This window comes from Nerophis lumbriciformis, linkage group LG07 (genome assembly GCF_033978685.3).
Source record: "Nerophis lumbriciformis linkage group LG07, RoL_Nlum_v2.1, whole genome shotgun sequence".
NCBI lineage: Eukaryota > Metazoa > Chordata > Actinopteri > Syngnathiformes > Syngnathidae > Nerophis > Nerophis lumbriciformis.
Window position 1 is genome coordinate 48,625,384 of NC_084554.2, and position 19,904 is coordinate 48,645,287.

A 19,904-nucleotide genomic window follows, 5' to 3' on the forward strand; every position below is an offset into this window, starting at 1 on the left:
ATATGAGTGTGTGTGTATTTTGTGTGTCTGTATGTATATGAGAATGTGTGTGTGTTCTGTGTGTATATGAGTGTGTGTGTGTGTGTGTTCTGTGTGTATATGAGTGTGTTCTGTGTGTATATGAGTGTGTGTGTGTCTGTATGTATATCAGTGTGTTCTGTGCGTGTTCTGTGTGTATATAAGTGTGTGTATGTGTTCTGTGTGTATATGACAGTGTGTTTGTCTGTATGTATATAAGTGTGTGTGTGTTCTGTATGTATAGGAGTCTGTGTGTGTGTGCGCGCGTGAGTGTATATAAGTGTGTGTGTTTTGTGTGTCTGTATGTATATGACTGTGTGCGTGTGTTCTGTGTGTATATGAGTCTGTGTGTGTGTGCGCGCACGTGTGTGTGTATATGAGTGTGTGTTCTGTATGTATATGAGTGTGTGTGTAAGTGTGTGTGTGTGTGTGTGTGTGTGTGTGTTCATCAAAGCATATTTCCATGGCTCATTGTTTCATTTTTGACATGAAGTGTTCCAAGTTAAAGGCCAACTCGGACAAAGAAGGAAAACGAAAAAAATTAAAATAAAAGGCGGAAGCTTCCAGTAATGGAATAAAAGAAAGTGTCAATCATTTTCTGGGTCGGGTTTACTTTGTCAACAGTTTTTGTTGATGTGAGTTTTTAATCAGGGTTTTGATCTTGGCTGCAGGCAGCATCTGTCAATCAAAGATTTGTGCAAGTCGATGTCATCATCATCGCCAGACAGCGATGACGTCATAGATGTTTGCTTTTGCTTCATTTTGGCCAAACTGTAGCTCATTTTTCAACAATCGTTAGCATTTTAATATTAGCATGCTAGCTTTTTTGCCAAGTATACACCTCAGCGTCAAATATTTTGTTACGTAATTAACGATACTTAGTATGCTAGCTTTTTTTTTAGCAAATTTTATAGGTGTACGCCTTATTCATATTTTGTAACTTGATGCATGCTAACGTTAGCATGATAGCATTTTAAACCAATTGTTCAGGTAAACACCTCAGAGTAAAATATTTTGGTAATTGACGTATGCTACAGGTAACATTTTAGCATGCTAGCTTTTTTGCTAATTTTACAGATATACACCCCAGTGTCAAACATTTTGTTACTTGTTTAACGATACTTAGTATGCTAGCTTTTTTAGCTAATTTTGTAGGTGTACGCCTTATTCATATTTTGTAACTTGATGCATGCTAACGTTAGCATGATAGCATTTTAAATCAATTGTTCGGGTAAACATCTCAGAGTAAAATATTTTGGTAATTGACGTATGCCACAGGTGACATTTTAGCATGCTAGCTTTTTTGCTAATTTTACAGGTATACACCTCAGCGTCAAATATTTTGTTACTTGTTTAACGATACCTAGTATGCTAGATTTTTTAGCTAATTTTGTAGGTGTACACCTTATTAATATTTTGTAACTTGATGCATGCTAACGTTAGCATGATAGCATTTTAAACCAATTGTTCAGGTAAACACCTCAGAGTAAAATATTTTGGTAATTGACGTATGCTACAGGTAACATTTTAGCATGCTAGCTTTTTTGCTAATTTTACAGATATACACCCCAGCGTCAAACATTTTGTTACTTGTTTAACGATACTTAGTATGCTAGCTTTTTTAGCTAATTTTGTAGGTGTACGCCTTATTCATATTTTGTAACTTGATGCATGCTAACGTTAGCATGATAGCATTTTAAATCAATTGTTCGGGTAAACATCTCAGAGTAAAATATTTTGGTAATTGACGTATGCCACAGGTGACATTTTAGCATGCTAGCTTTTTTGCTAATTTTACAGGTATACACCTCAGCGTCAAATATTTTGTTACTTGTTTAACGATACTTAGTAGGTTAGCTTTTTTTTAGCTAATTTTGTAGGTGTACCCTTATTCATATTTTGTAACTTGATGCATGCTAACGTTAGCATAATAGCATTTTAAACCAATTTTTCAGGTACACACCTCAAAGTAAAATATTTTGGTAATTGACATATGTTACCGTTAACATTTTAGCATGATAGCTTTTGTTTTTTTAGCTAATTTAGCAGCTATACACCTCAGTGGCATATATTTTGGTATTTCATTCTAAGCATGCTATTGTTAGCATGTCAATATAGTACTGTTAGCATGACAGCTTTTTTTGAGCTCATATTTTTGCTACTTGACGCTATCTAGCCAGCGTGCTAACGTTAGCATTTTAGTTCTTTGTTGGCTCTTTAGCAACGACACAAAAATCTCTACCGAAATTGCATTTTCTAGTTCTTAGAAAAAAAACGAGATATCGTACTGGTTTCGAGGGTGATTCCCACCAAAATGGCCCCCGCGTCCTTAGATTTGTCCGTCAGTGTAAAAGGTTGATTCAGAGGTTGTGGTCCAGCCAGCGGATGTAGTTCTCCATGCTGCGGTGCCCCACGCCGGACATGACGGGCAGATAAGCGAACGCCATGCAGCCGTGGAAGCCGTCCTCGTAGTGGTCGCTGGTGACCGTGACGCCGGCGTCCCGCAGTCGTCTGGCGTACATCAACCCGTCGTCTCTCAGGACGTCAAACTCGCACGTCATCACGTACGCTTTCGGCGTCCTCCCCAGAACCGCCTGCTCCGCCAGCAGCGGCGCCGCCCTGGCGTCGAGCAGCGCCGGCACCTCGTTCAGCAACCCGGGCGATCCCCTCTCCGCCAGGACCGGCAGGAAGCTCTTTTTGCGTGCGCTCGGCAGAAGGGCGGTCCAGTCCAGCTTGGAGCGCGTGGCGGCGGTGATGGCGGGCTGGTCCAGGGCGCTGTGGTTGTTGGCGAGCAGGACCGCCTCCAGGGAGGGGTCGGCGCCCAGGTAGAGGAGCCAGAAGTGGGCCATGCGGGGTCTGTAGAGGATGGGGACCGCCTGGTTCTGCTGGTAGGACGGCGTGTGGAAGTCCAGGGCCTGAAGGACCGGGTAGATCAGCGCCTGAGCCTTGAACCTCGCCGTGAGACCGCCATCAGAGCCCAGCTGAGGACACAACCACACACAGGATGGCGTTTCCTTGTTTCTACTGCGACCACGGGACAACGTTTGTCTTACTTCCTGTGCCACTGCCGCCGCCAGGTTTCCTCCGGAGCTATCTCCGGAGACGCACAGCCGCTCCGGATCCAGGCGGTAGCGCTCCAGAACCTGATCGGACAGGAAGGCCCGCGCCGCCGCCAACGCGTCATGATACTGATCCGGGAACGTGGCCTCTGGCGCCAGACGGTAGCTATGGCAACAAGGGTGTCACTCACTCCTACAGACACAAGAGGACGTTTGATACGCAGTGATGCTGTGGAAACTTACTCCACCGACATGACCACGGCGTCCAGGTCCTCCGCCATCTTGCGGCACAGACTGTCATAGGAGCGCATCCCTGTGAGGGAGAGAGACCATGGAACACTCAACAACAGCGCCCCCTGGAGGCCATGCTTGCAAATGACACAAAAACAACCTGGGTAACTGACCTTGGACCTGTGTGTGTTTAGCTCAGTGTTTCTCAAATAGTGGGGCGGGCCTCCCTGGGGGGAGGACCCCATTATATGTGTGTGGAGTGGGAGGGGGGGGGGGGGGGGGGGGGGGGCGTGAGAGGCAAAAAAAACCTAACAAACTTCAGGGGTGTGTGAAAAAAATGATGTCTCCCAATAAAAATGTAACTGTCAGCAAAATTAATGCAGTGCTTCTTAAATAGAGGCAATGACGTAATAGATTATTTAATGTTAGTAAAGAATTACCTTGACACATAGTTAAAAAAAAAAAAATTACTTCCGGGGGGGGGGGGGGGGGTTTGGGGGCGCGAAGAAAGATTATGTCTCCTAAATTATTTTTTTTACTGACAACAAGTTTCTTGAATAGGGGGGCGTGAGAGGCAATGACGTAATAGATTATTTAGTGTTAGTAAAGAATTACCTTGACACATAGTTAAAAATATAAATATTTACTTCAGGGGGGGCGTGAAGAAAAATGATGTCTCCTAATTTTTTTTTTTACTGAGAACAAGTTTCTTAAATAGCGGGGCGTGAGAGGCAATGCCGTAATAAATTATTTAGTGTTAGTAAAAAACTACCTTGACATATAGTTAAAAAATATATATATATTTACTTCAGGGGGGGGCGCGAAGAAAAATTATGTCCCCTAATTTTTTTTTACTGAGAACAAGTTTCTTAAATAGGGGAGGTAGGGGGCGTGAGAGGAAATGCCGTAACAAATTATTTAATGTTAGTAAATAATTACCTTGACACATAGTTTAAAATATAAATATTTACTTCAGGGGGGGTGTGAAGAAAAATTCTGTCTCCTACATTTTTTTTTACTGAGAACAAGTTTCTTAAATAGGGGGGCGTGAGAGGCAATGACATAATGGATTCTTTAGTGTTAGTAAAGAACTACCTTGACACATAGTTAAAAAAATAAATATTTACTTCAGGGGAGGCGTGAAGAAAAATTATGTCTCCTAAATTTTTTTACTGACAACAAGTTTCTTAAATAGGGGGGCGTGAGAGGCAATGACGTAATAGATTCTTTAGTGTTAGTAAAGAACTACCTTGACACATAGTTAAAAAAAAAAATTACTTCAGGGGGGGCGCAAAGAAAAATTATGTCTCCTAAAAAATTTTTTTACTGAGAACAAGTTTCTTAAATAGGGGGCATGAGAGGCAATGAGTAATAGATTATTTAGCGTTGGTAAAGAATTACTATGACACGTAGTTTAACAAATAAATATTTACTTCAGGGGGGGGCATGAAGAATAATTATGTCTCTTAAATTTTTTTTTACTGAGAACAAGTTTCTTAAATAGGGGGGGCGTGAGAGGCAATGATGTAATAAATTATTTAGTGTTAGTAAAGAACTACCTTGACACAGTTAAAAAAAATGAATATTTACTTCAGGGGGGTCGTGAAGAATAATTATGTCTTCTAATTTTTTTTTTACTGAGAACAAGTTTCTTAAATAGGGGGGCGTGAGAGGCAATGACGTAATAGATTATTTAGTGTTAGTAAAAAACTACCTTGACATATAGTTAAAAAAATATATATATTTACTTCAGGGGGGGGTGCGAAGAAAAATTATGTCCCCTAATTTTTTTTTACTGAGAACAAGTTTCTTAAATAGGGGAGGTAGGGGGCGTGAGAGGAAATGCCGTAACAAATTATTTAATGTTAGTAAATAATTACCTTGACACATAGTTTAAAATATAAATATTTACTTCAGGGGGGGTGTGAAGAAAAATTCTGTCTCCTACATTTTTTTTTACTGAGAACAAGTTTCTTAAATAGGGGGGCGTGAGAGGCAATGACATAATGGATTCTTTAGTGTTAGTAAAGAACTACCTTGACACATAGTTAAAAAAATAAATATTTACTTCAGGGGAGGCGTGAAGAAAAATTATGTCTCCTAATTTTTTTTACTGACAACAAGTTTCTTAAATAGGGGGGCGTGAGAGGCAATGACGTAATAGATTCTTTAGTGTTAGTAAAGAACTACCTTGACACATAGTTAAAAAAAAAACATTTACTTCAGGGGGGGCGCTAAGAAAAATGATGTCCTCTAAATTTTTTTTACTGAGAATAGGTTTCTTAAATAGGGGGGCGTGAGAGGCAATGACGTAATAGATTATTTAATGTTAGTAAATAATTACCTTGACACATAGTTCAAAATATAAATATTTACTTCAGGGGGGATGTGAAGAAAAATTCTGTCTCCTAAATTTTTTTTTATTGAGAACAAGTTTCTTAAATAGGGGGGCGTGAGAGGCAATGAGTAATAGATTATTTAGCGTTGGTAAAGAATTACTATGACACGTAGTTTAACAAATAAATATTTACTTCAGGGGGGGCATGAAGAATAATTATGTCTCTTAAATTTTTTTTTACTGAGAACAAGTTTCTTAAATAGGGGGGGCGTGAGAGGCAATGATGTAATAAATTATTTAGTGTTAGTAAAGAACTACCTTGACACATAGTTAAAAAAAATGAATATTTACTTCAGGGGGGGCGTGAAGAATAAGTATGTCTCCTAATTTTTTTTTTACTGAGAACAAGTTTCTTAAATAGGGGGGCGTGAGACGCAATGAGTAATAGATTATTTAGCGTTAGTAAAAAACTACCTTGACACATAGTTAAAAAAAGAAATATTTACTTCAGGGGGGCGTGAAGAATAATTATGTCTCCTTAAAAATTTTACTGACAAGTTTCTTCAGTAGGGGGGCGTGAGAGGCAATGATGTAATATATTCTTTAGTGTTAGTAAAGAACAGCCTTGACACATAGTTAAAAAAAATAATATTTACTTCAGGGGGCCGTGAAGAATAATTATGTCTCCTAATTTTTTTTTACTGACAACAAGTTTCTTGAATAGGGGGGCGTGAGAGGCAATGAGTAATAGATTACTTAGCGTTAGTAAAGAACTACCTTGACACATAGTTAAAAATATAAATATTTATTTCAGGGGGGGCATGAAGAATAATTATGTCTCCTAATTTTTTTTTTACTGAGAACAAGTTTCTTGAATAGGGGGGCGTGAGAGGCAATGAGTAATAGATTATTTAGCGTTGGTAAAGAATTACCTTGACACATAGTTAAAAAAATAAATATCTACTTCAGGGGGGGTGCGAAGAATAATTATGTCTCCTATTTTTCTTTTTAATGAGAACAAGTTTCTTAAATGGGGGGGCGTGAAAGGGCAATGACGTAATAGATTATTTAGTGTTAGTAAGGAACTACCTTGACACATAGTTAAAAACAAACATTTACTTCAGGGGGGGCGCGAAGAATAATTATGTCTCCTATTTTTCTTTTTAATGAGAACAAGTTTCTTAAATGGGGGGGCGTGAAAGGGCAATGACGTAATAGATTATTTAGTGTTAGTAAAGAACTACCTTGACACATAGTTAAAAAAAAAAAAAAGTACTTCAGGGTGGGGGTCGTGAAGTAAATTTCTGTCTCCTAATTTTTTTTTTTTACTGAGAACAAGTTTCTTAAATAGGGGGGCGTGAGAGGCAATGGCGTAATAGATTATTTAGTGTTAGTAAAGAACTACCTTGACACATAGTTAAAAAAATTAATATTTACTTCAGGGAGGGCGTGAATAATAATTATGTCTCCTAAATTTTTTTTACTGACAACAAGTTTCTTAAATAGGGGGGCGTGAGAGGCAATGACGTAAAATATTCTTTAGTGTTAGTAAAGAACTACCTTGACACATAGTTTAAAAAATAAATATTTACTTGAGGGGGGGGGGGCGTGAAGAATAATTATGTCTTCTAAAAATGTTTTTGCTGAGAACAAGTTTCTCAAATAAGGGGGCGTGAGAGGCAATGAGTAATAGATTATTTAGCGTTAGTAAAGTACTACCTTGACACATAGTTAAAAATATAAATATTTACTTCAGGGGGGGCGTGAAGAATAATTATGTCTCCTAATTTTTTTTACTGAGAACAAGTTTCTTGAACAGGGCGGGCATGAGAGGCAATGAGTAATAGATTATTTAGCATTGGTAAATAATTACCTTGACACATAGTTAAAAAAATTAATATTTACTTCAGGGGGGAACGTGAAGAATAATTATGTCTCCTAAAAAATTTTTACTGACAAGTTTCTTAAGTAGGGGGGCGTGAGAGGCAATGATGTAATATATTCTTTAGTGTTAGTAAAGAACAACCTTGACACATAGTTAAAAAAAAAAATATTTACTTCAGGGGAGGCGTGAAGAAAAATTATGTCTCCTAAATTTTTTTACTGACAACAAGTTTCTTAAATAGGGGGGCGTGAGAGGCAATGACGTAATAGATTCTTTAGTGTTAGTAAAGAACTACCTTGACACATAGTTAAAAAAAAAAATTACTTCAGGGGGGGCGCAAAGAAAAATTATGTCTCCTAAAATTTTTTTTTACTGAGAACAAGTTTCTTAAATAGGGGGCATGAGAGGCAATGAGTAATAGATTATTTAGCGTTGGTAAAGAATTACTATGACACGTAGTTTAACAAATAAATATTTACTTCAGGGGGGGTATGAAGAATAATTATGTCTCTTAAATTTTTTTTTACTGAGAACAAGTTTCTTAAATAGGGGGGGCGTGAGAGGCAATGATGTAATAAATTATTTAGTGTTAGTAAAGAACTACCTTGACACAGTTAAAAAAAAAAATATTTACTTCAGGGGGGTCGTGAAGAATAATTATGTCTTCTAATTTTTTTTTTACTGAGAACAAGTTTCTTAAATAGGGGGGCGTGAGAGGCAATGACGTAATAGATTATTTAGTGTTAGTAAAAAACTACCTTGACATATAGTTAAAAAAATATATATATTTACTTCAGGGGGGGGGCGCGAAGAAAAATTATGTCCCCTAATTTTTTTTTACTGAGAACAAGTTTCTTAAATAGGGGAGGTAGGGGGCGTGAGAGGAAATGCCGTAACAAATTATTTAATGTTAGTAAATAATTACCTTGACACATAGTTTAAAATATAAATATTTACTTCAGGGGGGGTGTGAAGAAAAATTCTGTCTCCTACATTTTTTTTTACTGAGAACAAGTTTTTTAAATAGGGGGGCGTGAGAGGCAATGACATAATGGATTCTTTAGTGTTAGTAAAGAACTACCTTGACACATAGTTAAAAAAATAAATATTTACTTCAGGGGAGGCGTGAAGAAAAATTATGTCTCCTAATTTTTTTTAATGACAACAAGTTTCTTAAATAGGGGGGCGTGAGAGGCAATGACGTAATAGATTCTTTAGTGTTAGTAAAGAACTACCTTGACACATAGTTAAAAAAAAAACATTTACTTCAGGGGGGGCGCTAAGAAAAATGATGTCCTCTAATTTTTTTTACTGAGAATAGGTTTCTTAAATAGGGGGGCGTGAGAGGCAATGACGTAATAGATTATTTAATGTTAGTAAATAATTACCTTGACACATAGTTCAAAATATAAATATTTACTTCAGGGGGGATGTGAAGAAAAATTCTGTCTCCTAAATTTTTTTTTATTGAGAACAAGTTTCTTAAATAGGGGGGCGTGAGAGGCAATGAGTAATAGATTATTTAGCGTTGGTAAAGAATTACTATGACACGTAGTTTAACAAATAAATATTTACTTCAGGGGGGGCATGAAGAATAATTATGTCTCTTAAATTTTTTTTTACTGAGAACAAGTTTCTTAAATAGGGGGGGCGTGAGAGGCAATGATGTAATAAATTATTTAGTGTTAGTAAAGAACTACCTTGACACATAGTTAAAAAAAAATGAATATTTACTTCAGGGGGGGCGTGAAGAATAAGTATGTCTCCTAATTTTTTTTTTACTGAGAACAAGTTTCTTAAATAGGGGGGCGTGAGACGCAATGAGTAATAGATTATTTAGCGTTAGTAAAAAACTACCTTGACACATAGTTAAAAAAAGAAATATTTACTTCAGGGGGGCGTGAAGAATAATTATGTCTCCTTAAAAATTTTACTGACAAGTTTCTTCAGTAGGGGGGCGTGAGAGGCAATGATGTAATATATTCTTTAGTGTTAGTAAAGAACAGCCTTGACACATAGTTAAAAAAAATAATATTTACTTCAGGGGGCCGTGAAGAATAATTATGTCTCCTAATTTTTTTTTACTGACAACAAGTTTCTTGAATAGGGGGGCGTGAGAGGCAATGAGTAATAGATTACTTAGCGTTAGTAAAGAACTACCTTGACACATAGTTAAAAATATAAATATTTATTTCAGGGGGGGCATGAAGAATAATTATGTCTCCTAATTTTTTTTTAACTGAGAACAAGTTTCTTGAATAGGGGGGCGTGAGAGGCAATGAGTAATAGATTATTTAGCGTTGGTAAAGAATTACCTTGACACATAGTTAAAAAAATAAATATCTACTTCAGGGGGGGTGCGAAGAATAATTATGTCTCCTATTTTTCTTTTTAATGAGAACAAGTTTCTTAAATGGGGGGGCGTGAAAGGGCAATGACGTAATAGATTCTTTAGTGTTAGTAAGGAACTACCTTGACACATAGTTAAAAACAAACATTTACTTCAGGGGGGGCGCGAAGAATAATTATGTCTCCTATTTTTCTTTTTAATGAGAACAAGTTTCTTAAATGGGGGGGCGTGAAAGGGCAATGACGTAATAGATTATTTAGTGTTAGTAAAGAACTACCTTGACACATAGTTAAAAAAAAAAAAAAGTACTTCAGGGTGGGGGTCGTGAAGTAAATTTCTGTCTCCTAATTTTTTTTTTTTACTGAGAACAAGTTTCTTAAATAGGGGGGCGTGAGAGGCAATGGCGTAATAGATTATTTAGTGTTAGTAAAGAACTACCTTGACACATAGTTAAAAAAATTAATATTTACTTCAGGGAGGGCGTGAATAATAATTATGTCTCCTAAATTTTTTTTACTGACAACAAGTTTCTTAAATAGGGGGGCGTGAGAGGCAATGACGTAAAATATTCTTTAGTGTTAGTAAAGAACTACCTTGACACATAGTTTAAAAAATAAATATTTACTTGAGGGGGGGGGGCGTGAAGAATAATTATGTCTTCTAAAAATGTTTTTGCTGAGAACAAGTTTCTCAAATAAGGGGGCGTGAGAGGCAATGAGTAATAGATTATTTAGCGTTAGTAAAGTACTACCTTGACACATAGTTAAAAATATAAATATTTACTTCAGGGGGGGCGTGAAGAATAATTATGTCTCCTAATTTTTTTTACTGAGAACAAGTTTCTTGAACAGGGCGGGCATGAGAGGCAATGAGTAATAGATTATTTAGCATTGGTAAATAATTACCTTGACACATAGTTAAAAAAATTAATATTTACTTCAGGGGGGAACGTGAAGAATAATTATGTCTCCTAAAAATTTTTTACTGACAAGTTTCTTAAGTAGGGGGGCGTGAGAGGCAATGATGTAATATATTCTTTAGTGTTAGTAAAGAACAACCTTGACACATAGTTAAAAAAAAAAATATTTACTTCAGGGGAGGCGTGAAGAAAAATTATGTCTCCTAAATTTTTTTACTGACAACAAGTTTCTTAAATAGGGGGGCGTGAGAGGCAATGACGTAATAGATTCTTTAGTGTTAGTAAAGAACTACCTTGACACATAGTTAAAAAAAAAAATTATTTCAGGGGGGGCGCAAAGAAAAATTATGTCTCCTAAAATTTTTTTTTACTGAGAACAAGTTTCTTAAATAGGGGGCATGAGAGGCAATGAGTAATAGATTATTTAGCGTTGGTAAAGAATTACTATGACACGTAGTTTAACAAATAAATATTTACTTCAGGGGGGGCATGAAGAATAATTATGTCTCTTAAATTTTTTTTTACTGAGAACAAGTTTCTTAAATAGGGGGGGCGTGAGAGGCAATGATGTAATAAATTATTTAGTGTTAGTAAAGAACTACCTTGACACAGTTAAAAAAAATGAATATTTACTTCAGGGGGGTCGTGAAGAATAATTATGTCTTCTAATTTTTTTTTTACTGAGAACAAGTTTCTTAAATAGGGGGGCGTGAGAGGCAATGACGTAATAGATTATTTAGTGTTAGTAAAAAACTACCTTGACATATAGTTAAAAAAATATATATATTTACTTCAGGGGGGGGCGCGAAGAAAAATTATGTCCCCTAATTTTTTTTTACTGAGAACAAGTTTCTTAAATAGGGGAGGTAGGGGGCGTGAGAGGAAATGCCGTAACAAATTATTTAATGTTAGTAAATAATTACCTTGACACATAGTTTAAAATATAAATATTTACTTCAGGGGGGGTGTGAAGAAAAATTCTGTCTCCTACATTTTTTTTTACTGAGAACAAGTTTCTTAAATAGGGGGGCGTGAGAGGCAATGACATAATGGATTCTTTAGTGTTAGTAAAGAACTACCTTGACACATAGTTAAAAAAATAAATATTTACTTCAGGGGAGGCGTGAAGAAAAATTATGTCTCCTAATTTTTTTTACTGACAACAAGTTTCTTAAATAGGGGGGCGTGAGAGGCAATGACGTAATAGATTCTTTAGTGTTAGTAAAGAACTACCTTGACACATAGTTAAAAAAAAAACATTTACTTCAGGGGGGGCGCTAAGAAAAATGATGTCCTCTAAATTTTTTTACTGAGAATAGGTTTCTTAAATAGGGGGGCGTGAGAGGCAATGACGTAATAGATTATTTAATGTTAGTAAATAATTACCTTGACACATAGTTCAAAATATAAATATTTACTTCAGGGGGGATGTGAAGAAAAATTCTGTCTCCTAATTTTTTTTTTATTGAGAACAAGTTTCTTAAATAGGGGGGCGTGAGAGGCAATGAGTAATAGATTATTTAGCGTTGGTAAAGAATTACTATGACACGTAGTTTAACAAATAAATATTTACTTCAGGGGGGGCATGAAGAATAATTATGTCTCTTAAATTTTTTTTTACTGAGAACAAGTTTCTTAAATAGGGGGGGCGTGAGAGGCAATGATGTAATAAATTATTTAGTGTTAGTAAAGAACTACCTTGACACATAGTTAAAAAAAATGAATATTTACTTCAGGGGGGGCGTGAAGAATAAGTATGTCTCCTAATTTTTTTTTTACTGAGAACAAGTTTCTTAAATAGGGGGGCGTGAGACGCAATGAGTAATAGATTATTTAGCGTTAGTAAAAAACTACCTTGACACATAGTTAAAAAAAGAAATATTTACTTCAGGGGGGCGTGAAGAATAATTATGTCTCCTTAAAAATTTTACTGACAAGTTTCTTAAGTAGGGGGGCGTGAGAGGCAATGATGTAATATATTCTTTAGTGTTAGTAAAGAACAGCCTTGACACATAGTTAAAAAAAATAATATTTACTTCAGGGGGCCGTGAAGAATAATTATGTCTCCTAATTTTTTTTTACTGACAACAAGTTTCTTGAATAGGGGGGCGTGAGAGGCAATGAGTAATAGATTACTTAGCGTTAGTAAAGAACTACCTTGACACATAGTTAAAAATATAAATATTTATTTCAGGGGGGGCATGAAGAATAATTATGTCTCCTAATTTTTTTTTTACTGAGAACAAGTTTCTTGAATAGGGGGGCGTGAGAGGCAATGAGTAATAGATTATTTAGCGTTGGTAAAGAATTACCTTGACACATAGTTAAAAAAATAAATATCTACTTCAGGGGGGGTGCGAAGAATAATTATGTCTCCTATTTTTCTTTTTAATGAGAACAAGTTTCTTAAATGGGGGGGCGTGAAAGGGCAATGACGTAATAGATTCTTTAGTGTTAGTAAGGAACTACCTTGACACATAGTTAAAAACAAACATTTACTTCAGGGGGGGCGCGAAGAATAATTATGTCTCCTATTTTTCTTTTTAATGAGAACAAGTTTCTTAAATGGGGGGGCGTGAAAGGGCAATGACGTAATAGATTATTTAGTGTTAGTAAAGAACTACCTTGACACATAGTTAAAAAAAAAAAAAAGTACTTCAGGGTGGGGGTCGTGAAGTAAATTTCTGTCTCCTAATTTTTTTTTTTTACTGAGAACAAGTTTCTTAAATAGGGGGGCGTGAGAGGCAATGGCGTAATAGATTATTTAGTGTTAGTAAAGAACTACCTTGACACATAGTTAAAAAAATTAATATTTACTTCAGGGAGGGCGTGAATAATAATTATGTCTCCTAAATTTTTTTTACTGACAACAAGTTTCTTAAATAGGGGGGCGTGAGAGGCAATGACGTAAAATATTCTTTAGTGTTAGTAAAGAACTACCTTGACACATAGTTTAAAAAATAAATATTTACTTGAGGGGGGGGGGGCGTGAAGAATAATTATGTCTTCTAAAAATGTTTTTGCTGAGAACAAGTTTCTCAAATAAGGGGGCGTGAGAGGCAATGAGTAATAGATTATTTAGCGTTAGTAAAGTACTACCTTGACACATAGTTAAAAATATAAATATTTACTTCAGGGGGGGCGTGAAGAATAATTATGTCTCCTAATTTTTTTTACTGAGAACAAGTTTCTTGAACAGGGCGGGCATGAGAGGCAATGAGTAATAGATTATTTAGCATTGGTAAATAATTACCTTGACACATAGTTAAAAAAATTAATATTTACTTCAGGGGGGAACGTGAAGAATAATTATGTCTCCTAAAAATTTTTTACTGACAAGTTTCTTAAGTAGGGGGGCGTGAGAGGCAATGATGTAATATATTCTTTAGTGTTAGTAAAGAACAACCTTGACACATAGTTAAAAAAAAAAAAATTTACTTCAGGGGGGTCGTGAAGAATAATTATGTCTCCTAATTTTTTTTTACTGACAAGTTTCTTAAATAGGGGGGCGTGAAAATTAATTCTGTGCTTGGGTGGGCGTGAGAGGCAATGGTGTAATAGCATCTTTAGTGTTGTAAAGAACTATAAAGTTCAAGTTAAAATACCAATGATTGTCACACACACACTAAGTGTTGCGAAATTATTCTCTGCATTTGATGCTGAAACATACAGATTAAAAAGTAAAAATTCACTTCAGGAGGGGCGTGAGAAAAAAATTATGTGCTTAGAGGGGGCGTGAGAGGCAATGGCGTAATAGCATCTTTAGTGTTGTAAACAACTATCTTGACACATACAGATTAAAAAGTAAACATTCACTTCAGGGGGAGCGTGAACATTTTTTTTATGTTTGGGGGGGCGTGAGAGGCAATAGCGTAATAGCATCTTTAGTGTTGTAAACAACTATCTTGACACATACAGATTAAAAAGTAAAAATTCACTTCAGAGGGGGCGTGAAAAAAATGTCTATGCTTAGGGGGGCGTAAGAGGCAACGGTGTAATAGCATCTTTAGCGTTGTAAACAACTATCTTGACACATACAGATTAAAAAGTAAACATTCACTTCAGGGGGGGCGTGAAAAAAATGTCTATGCTTGGGGGGGCGTGAGAGGCAACGGTGTAATAGCATATTTAGTGTTGTAAACAACTATCTTGACACATACAGATTAAAAAGTAAACATTCACTTCAGGGGAGGCGTGAAAAAAAGTATGTGCTTCGTGGGGGCGTGAGAGGCAATGGCGTAATAGCATCTTTAGTGTTGTAAACAACTATCTTGACACATACAGATCAAAAAGTAAACATTCACTTCAGGGGGGGCGTGAAAAAAAATGATGTGCTTAGGGGGGGCGTGAGGGGCAATGGTGTAATAGCATATTTAGTGTTGTAAACAACTATCTTGACACATACAGATTAAAAAGTAAACATTCACTTCAGGGAGGGGAGTAAAAAATTATTCTGAGCTTAGGGGGGGCGTGAGAGGCAATGGCGTAATAGCATCTTTAGTGTTGTAAACAACTATCTTGACACATATAGATTAAAAAGTAAACATTCACTTCAGGGGGAGCGTGAACATTTTTTCTATGTTTGGGGGGGCGTGAGAGGCAATAGCGTAATAGCATATTTAGTGTTGTAAACAACTATCTTGACACATACAGATTAAAAAGTAAACATTCACTTCAGGGGGGGCGTGAAAAAAATGCTGTGCTTAGGGGGGGCGTACCAGAAAATAATTGAGAACCACCAGTTTAGCTGCACGCTCGCTTCTACTCACGTGCGCTGAGTAGGCTCCATCCTCCGCCATGGAAGTAAACGATCCCCCTTTTGAGGTCCCCGCCCCCTTTGGCCCGGAAGACGCGCGCCGGCACGCCGCCCAGCGTGGCGTCGCTCACGTCCACGGTGGGGCCGGGGCGCGCCTCGATCACCTCCACCCAGGACACCACCCTGTTGAGGAAGTGCACGCGGTGGCACACGCCCAGCGCCTGAGCCACGTCGCCCTGCAGACACGGGGGGGTCAATGAGGTCAGATGCATCATGGGAAAGGGAACGATTAGCATGACGGGGTGAACCGGCGCCGCGGCATTCAGGCCAAACGAGATAAGCAGGTTAAAGGTCGCATGGCGGAATCATGTGACAATATTACAAAAACAACATTTTTTTTAATCCCTCACCAACATTGTGTGACGTTCCAGTCAGCAGACACAGTATTTAAAATATATGGTCATTTAGTCAATAATTATTTTTATTATTAATACGTAATTACTCTGCTTAACTGTATTTTATTCAATCAAAATAAAATGTCAACCAATTTTCATGCCATTTGGATGAGCATATTTTCTTTCCAAAATAAAAGCACCTAACCCCCCCACCCTCTATCCTCTCCCCAGCTGTCATGTAAGCGCTCACCGCGTGGAAGAAGCTCCGGAAGAGGGCGTCCAGCAGCATCAGCTTCCACGGCTCACCCACGCCACTCGGCAGCGGCAAGTAGACGTAGTAGGCGGCCGCTGACAGCAGCACGGCTCCGGCGAAACGCAGCCTCATGGCGGGGGGCTCTGCATCCGGGGGGCTCCAGGCTCCTCGCTCCACTCCGGGGTTAGGAACACCCTTGCCGGGTGCAGGGTTCAGGCGAACACCGGGCAATAACCCTGATTTCAAAATAAAAGCCGGGTGAGGATTGTGCGCTCATGTGGTGCGCAGGCGAGCAACGGGACGCAAAAAACGATCTTATTTTGAAAAATGCTCAGCGGAAATTGTTCGCGCCTTGCGTAACGATGTTTTTACAGGGGAATCAGCTCTCTGGTTGTATTATACAGCACAATTTGCGCATAAAATCGTTTAAAATGTTCGGTATTGCATTTAGAAAAGTTAGTATTTTGCCTAAATCCTTATGGGGGGATTTGGAAGGATGCATTCAAGCAGTTTATTATACATACTTGTACTCAACAATATGTTAAACCTAGCTAACAAACGACATGTTTACATAAGCAGTGTTATATATTTATGTGGCAGTTTATTATTAGTAGTTGAACACTGCCACCTACTGGTCATTTTCAGTACTGTTCAATTAGCATGCACGTAAGTCTAGTGTTGTGTTTAACCCGATCCATGTTTTGCAATGTAACCATTTAAAGGGACAAGCGGTAGAAAAAAGGATGGATGGACGTGTTTCAATTTGTGATACATCTTCTCAAAGACACATTTGGGGAATAACATGAAAATCGTTAAAAAAAAATCCAGTTTATGTTTTGGTAATTTCATTGAATGATAATTGAAAAACGACTGGTTTATAGAAATACAATTTTAAAAACACAAAAAAGACCATTTAAAAACAAAACGTTTCCTGTTTGGCGTCGAAGAGCAAAAACAACAAATAAAAATGGTTTGATTTTGATTTTATATTTCATATAATAAACATTTAAAATCCCATGTAAACAGAAACGGGGAAAAACGACCAGAACGGATGTTTTTCATATTCTGACACCAAAAGTTGTTGTTTTCAAAGTAAAAGCGTTATAGTGCGGTACCCGCGTGCCGCCTGGCTAAAATGTATTTGGAGCCATACACATTAATTATTTTTTTTTAACAACGAGGACTGACATCTACAGAAATGTCTACCCACATATCACATGAAAGTGGAGACAAAACAGAATGGCTAGTCCGCGACCTGTTGCTACTTCCGGTTTAGATGTCGGAATATGAAAGAAAACATCTTTTTTTTCCCAGTGTCTGTAGATGCAAGTCATCTCTGTGCCGTGTCTTGAATATTGGGAGACCGGGCTTTCTGCTCCGCCGCTCCCAGTCTGTGGAACGCTCTCCCTGACCACCTGAGGGCACCACAGACTGCGGATGCTTTTAAAAAGGCTTAAAAACCCTTCTTTTTGGAAAGGCCTTTTTTTAGATATATGCATGCTAGTTTTAGCTATTTGGCTGTTATAGTTTTTATTTTTATTTATTTTTTATTATCTTTTTATTTTGATACGCTGGAGCACTTTGAGGTTGTTTGCTCAATGTAAAGTGCTTTTTACAAATAAAATCTATTATTATTATTATTATTTTATGTAGGGCTCCTAAATACATTTTCGCCAGATTCTCAGGTACACAGATACCGTTGTAATGATCCCCCGCTTTTACTTTGAAAATACAACTTCCGGTGTCTTCAAATAAATACACAAACACCTGTTTTGGTCTTTGTTTCCTTTGTTTTGTTTACTGGGGATTATTTATTATGTGAAATACAAAATTAAAATCAAACTATTTTGTATGTGGTTGGTCCGTGTACCTTCCGTTCATTCTATTTCCAATTCTTAAATGCAAAACACATTTCCGCCCATTTTTTCTATTTTCATTTCTGAAACCAAAGTTAGACAGTCTATTTAAAGACACTTTTTAAAAACGACAATAGGACTCCTGCTGAACAAAGATGATACCGTTATGCTAAAAACATGCTAAACACAAAGGAAAATACTAAAATACTGCTTTCGGATCAATTTGTCATCACACATAACCACGTATTTTTTGCATTTTGTATGAACATATATTCGATTTTTGTGTTTATCTGGAAAAATAAAAATTCATAAAAGGAAAACAGCACACATTCCAATTTTATGGCAATATTTAAATGCAAATCAAACCTCTTGTTTGTTTTAAAATCTGCCATATATAATAAAAACCAAAAAACGGCCCTAATTTTGTTTTTTGATTTGCGTTTCAGAATTGGAAATAGAATTAACGGAAGGTACACAGACCGCTTTTAGCATTTTAAAATTAAATTCAAATGAACTAATCGGTCCGTGTACCTTCCGGTCACTCTATTTCCAATTCTGAAACGCAAATCAAAAAATAAAACGAGGGCCGTTTTTCGCTTTTTATTATGTAAGGCAGATTTTAAAGCACACAAAAAGGGTTGATTTTTATTAAAATATTGCCATAAATTTGGATTTTGTGCTGTTTTCCTTTTATGGATTTCATCCAAAATGCAAAATGCCTGGTTATCTGTGTGATGATACATTGAACCGGAAGCAGTATTTTAGCTTTTCCTTTAGCATGTTTTTAGCAAAACTATTGTCGTTTTTAAAAAAAAAAAGTGTCATTAGTTGTCCAACTTTTGTTTCAGAAATGAAAATAGAAAAAATGGTCAGAATTTTAAACAGAATGAAGGTACACAGACCCTAAACATTTTCAATTTCCATCGATAAAAAGAGAATCCAGTGAGCAAAACATAGACATCTTAGAAGTAGACACAGCATTGGCTGCTGTGAGGCGAGAAATTCGGCCGCCATCTTGAAGTGGTGATGAGGAGCCGGCGAGCAGCCTAAACTGACAGTTGACAGGTAGAAAACAAAGATGGTGTTCAGTGTTTTCCTGCTCAAATGAGCGGACTGTTGAAAATAGGAATAGGGGGATTACTTTCCACAAGTAAGATTTAACATTAACATACTATTGGTTGTATTTTGTGAAAATAATATTACCAGAGTTGAGAAGGAGCAAAGATCTTCAATAGTACTGAAATCGTAGCCGCTACCAAACAAGAGTATGACCATAATAGAATTGCTTGTCAATTAAATTAATTACATTTAAAAATGTCATACTTGAATAACATAAAGTTGAAATAAATGATGAAGATAAAGATTGTAAAAGCCAACAGGGGTCAAAGTTAGGACCACAGTCCAGATTGTGTGTGCGTGTGTGTGTGTGTTGATTATGATGCATTCTCATTTTAGGCAAAATATGAGACAATACTTTCTTAACAGTATAATTGTAACCAGGAATAAGTCTTCAAGTAACAATATTCAAATACTAACATTGTTGGGTAAAACAGAATTTGGTTTTTATCTGAATCCAGTGACTTTCAGGTGTTTGTATATGTTTAAGTATTTGGCAGACGCTTTTATCCAAAGCGACATACCGGTACATAAAAAAAACATATAAAACAATCACTGTAAACATGATCATTTAAGGGAAGAATGTAATACAAAATATCAATACAAAGTGTCAAGACAGAATAAACTCTCTGCTGCTGCAGCAACAGAGATACAGTCTATAATATATATAGATATCTAATGTATTCATACATTGTTTATGTAGGATGTACGCATGTGTATGTATATAT

General features: G+C 36.8%; 1 protein-coding gene across 1 annotated transcript; it reads right to left on the bottom strand.

Moving 5' to 3' along the window:
- Positions 1-304: 304 nt before the first annotated feature.
- On the bottom strand, positions 305-16,528 carry LOC133609388 (neutral cholesterol ester hydrolase 1-like). Its single transcript, XM_061964933.1, has 5 exons — positions 16,202-16,528; positions 15,570-15,792; positions 3,321-3,390; positions 3,072-3,243; positions 305-2,999 (listed from the first exon to the last, which is right to left on the bottom strand). Exons 1-5 carry the CDS (start codon positions 16,334-16,336, stop codon positions 2,379-2,381), a joined length of 1,221 nt encoding a protein of 406 aa, XP_061820917.1. The 5' UTR covers positions 16,337-16,528; the 3' UTR covers positions 305-2,378.
- Positions 16,529-19,904: the final 3,376 nt, after the last annotated feature.

Coding starts and splice junctions, on each gene's coding strand:
- LOC133609388 (XM_061964933.1), bottom strand. CDS start 16,336: ATGAGGCTGCGTTTCGCCGGAGCCGTGCTGCTGTCAGCGGCCGCCTAC. Junction 3,391..15,569: donor ATGGAGCCTACTCAGCGCAC/GTGAGTAGAAGC, acceptor TCTCCCTCACAG/GGATGCGCTCCTATGACAGT. Junction 3,244..3,320: donor GCCGTGGTCATGTCGGTGGA/GTAAGTTTCCAC, acceptor TTGTTGCCATAG/CTACCGTCTGGCGCCAGAGG.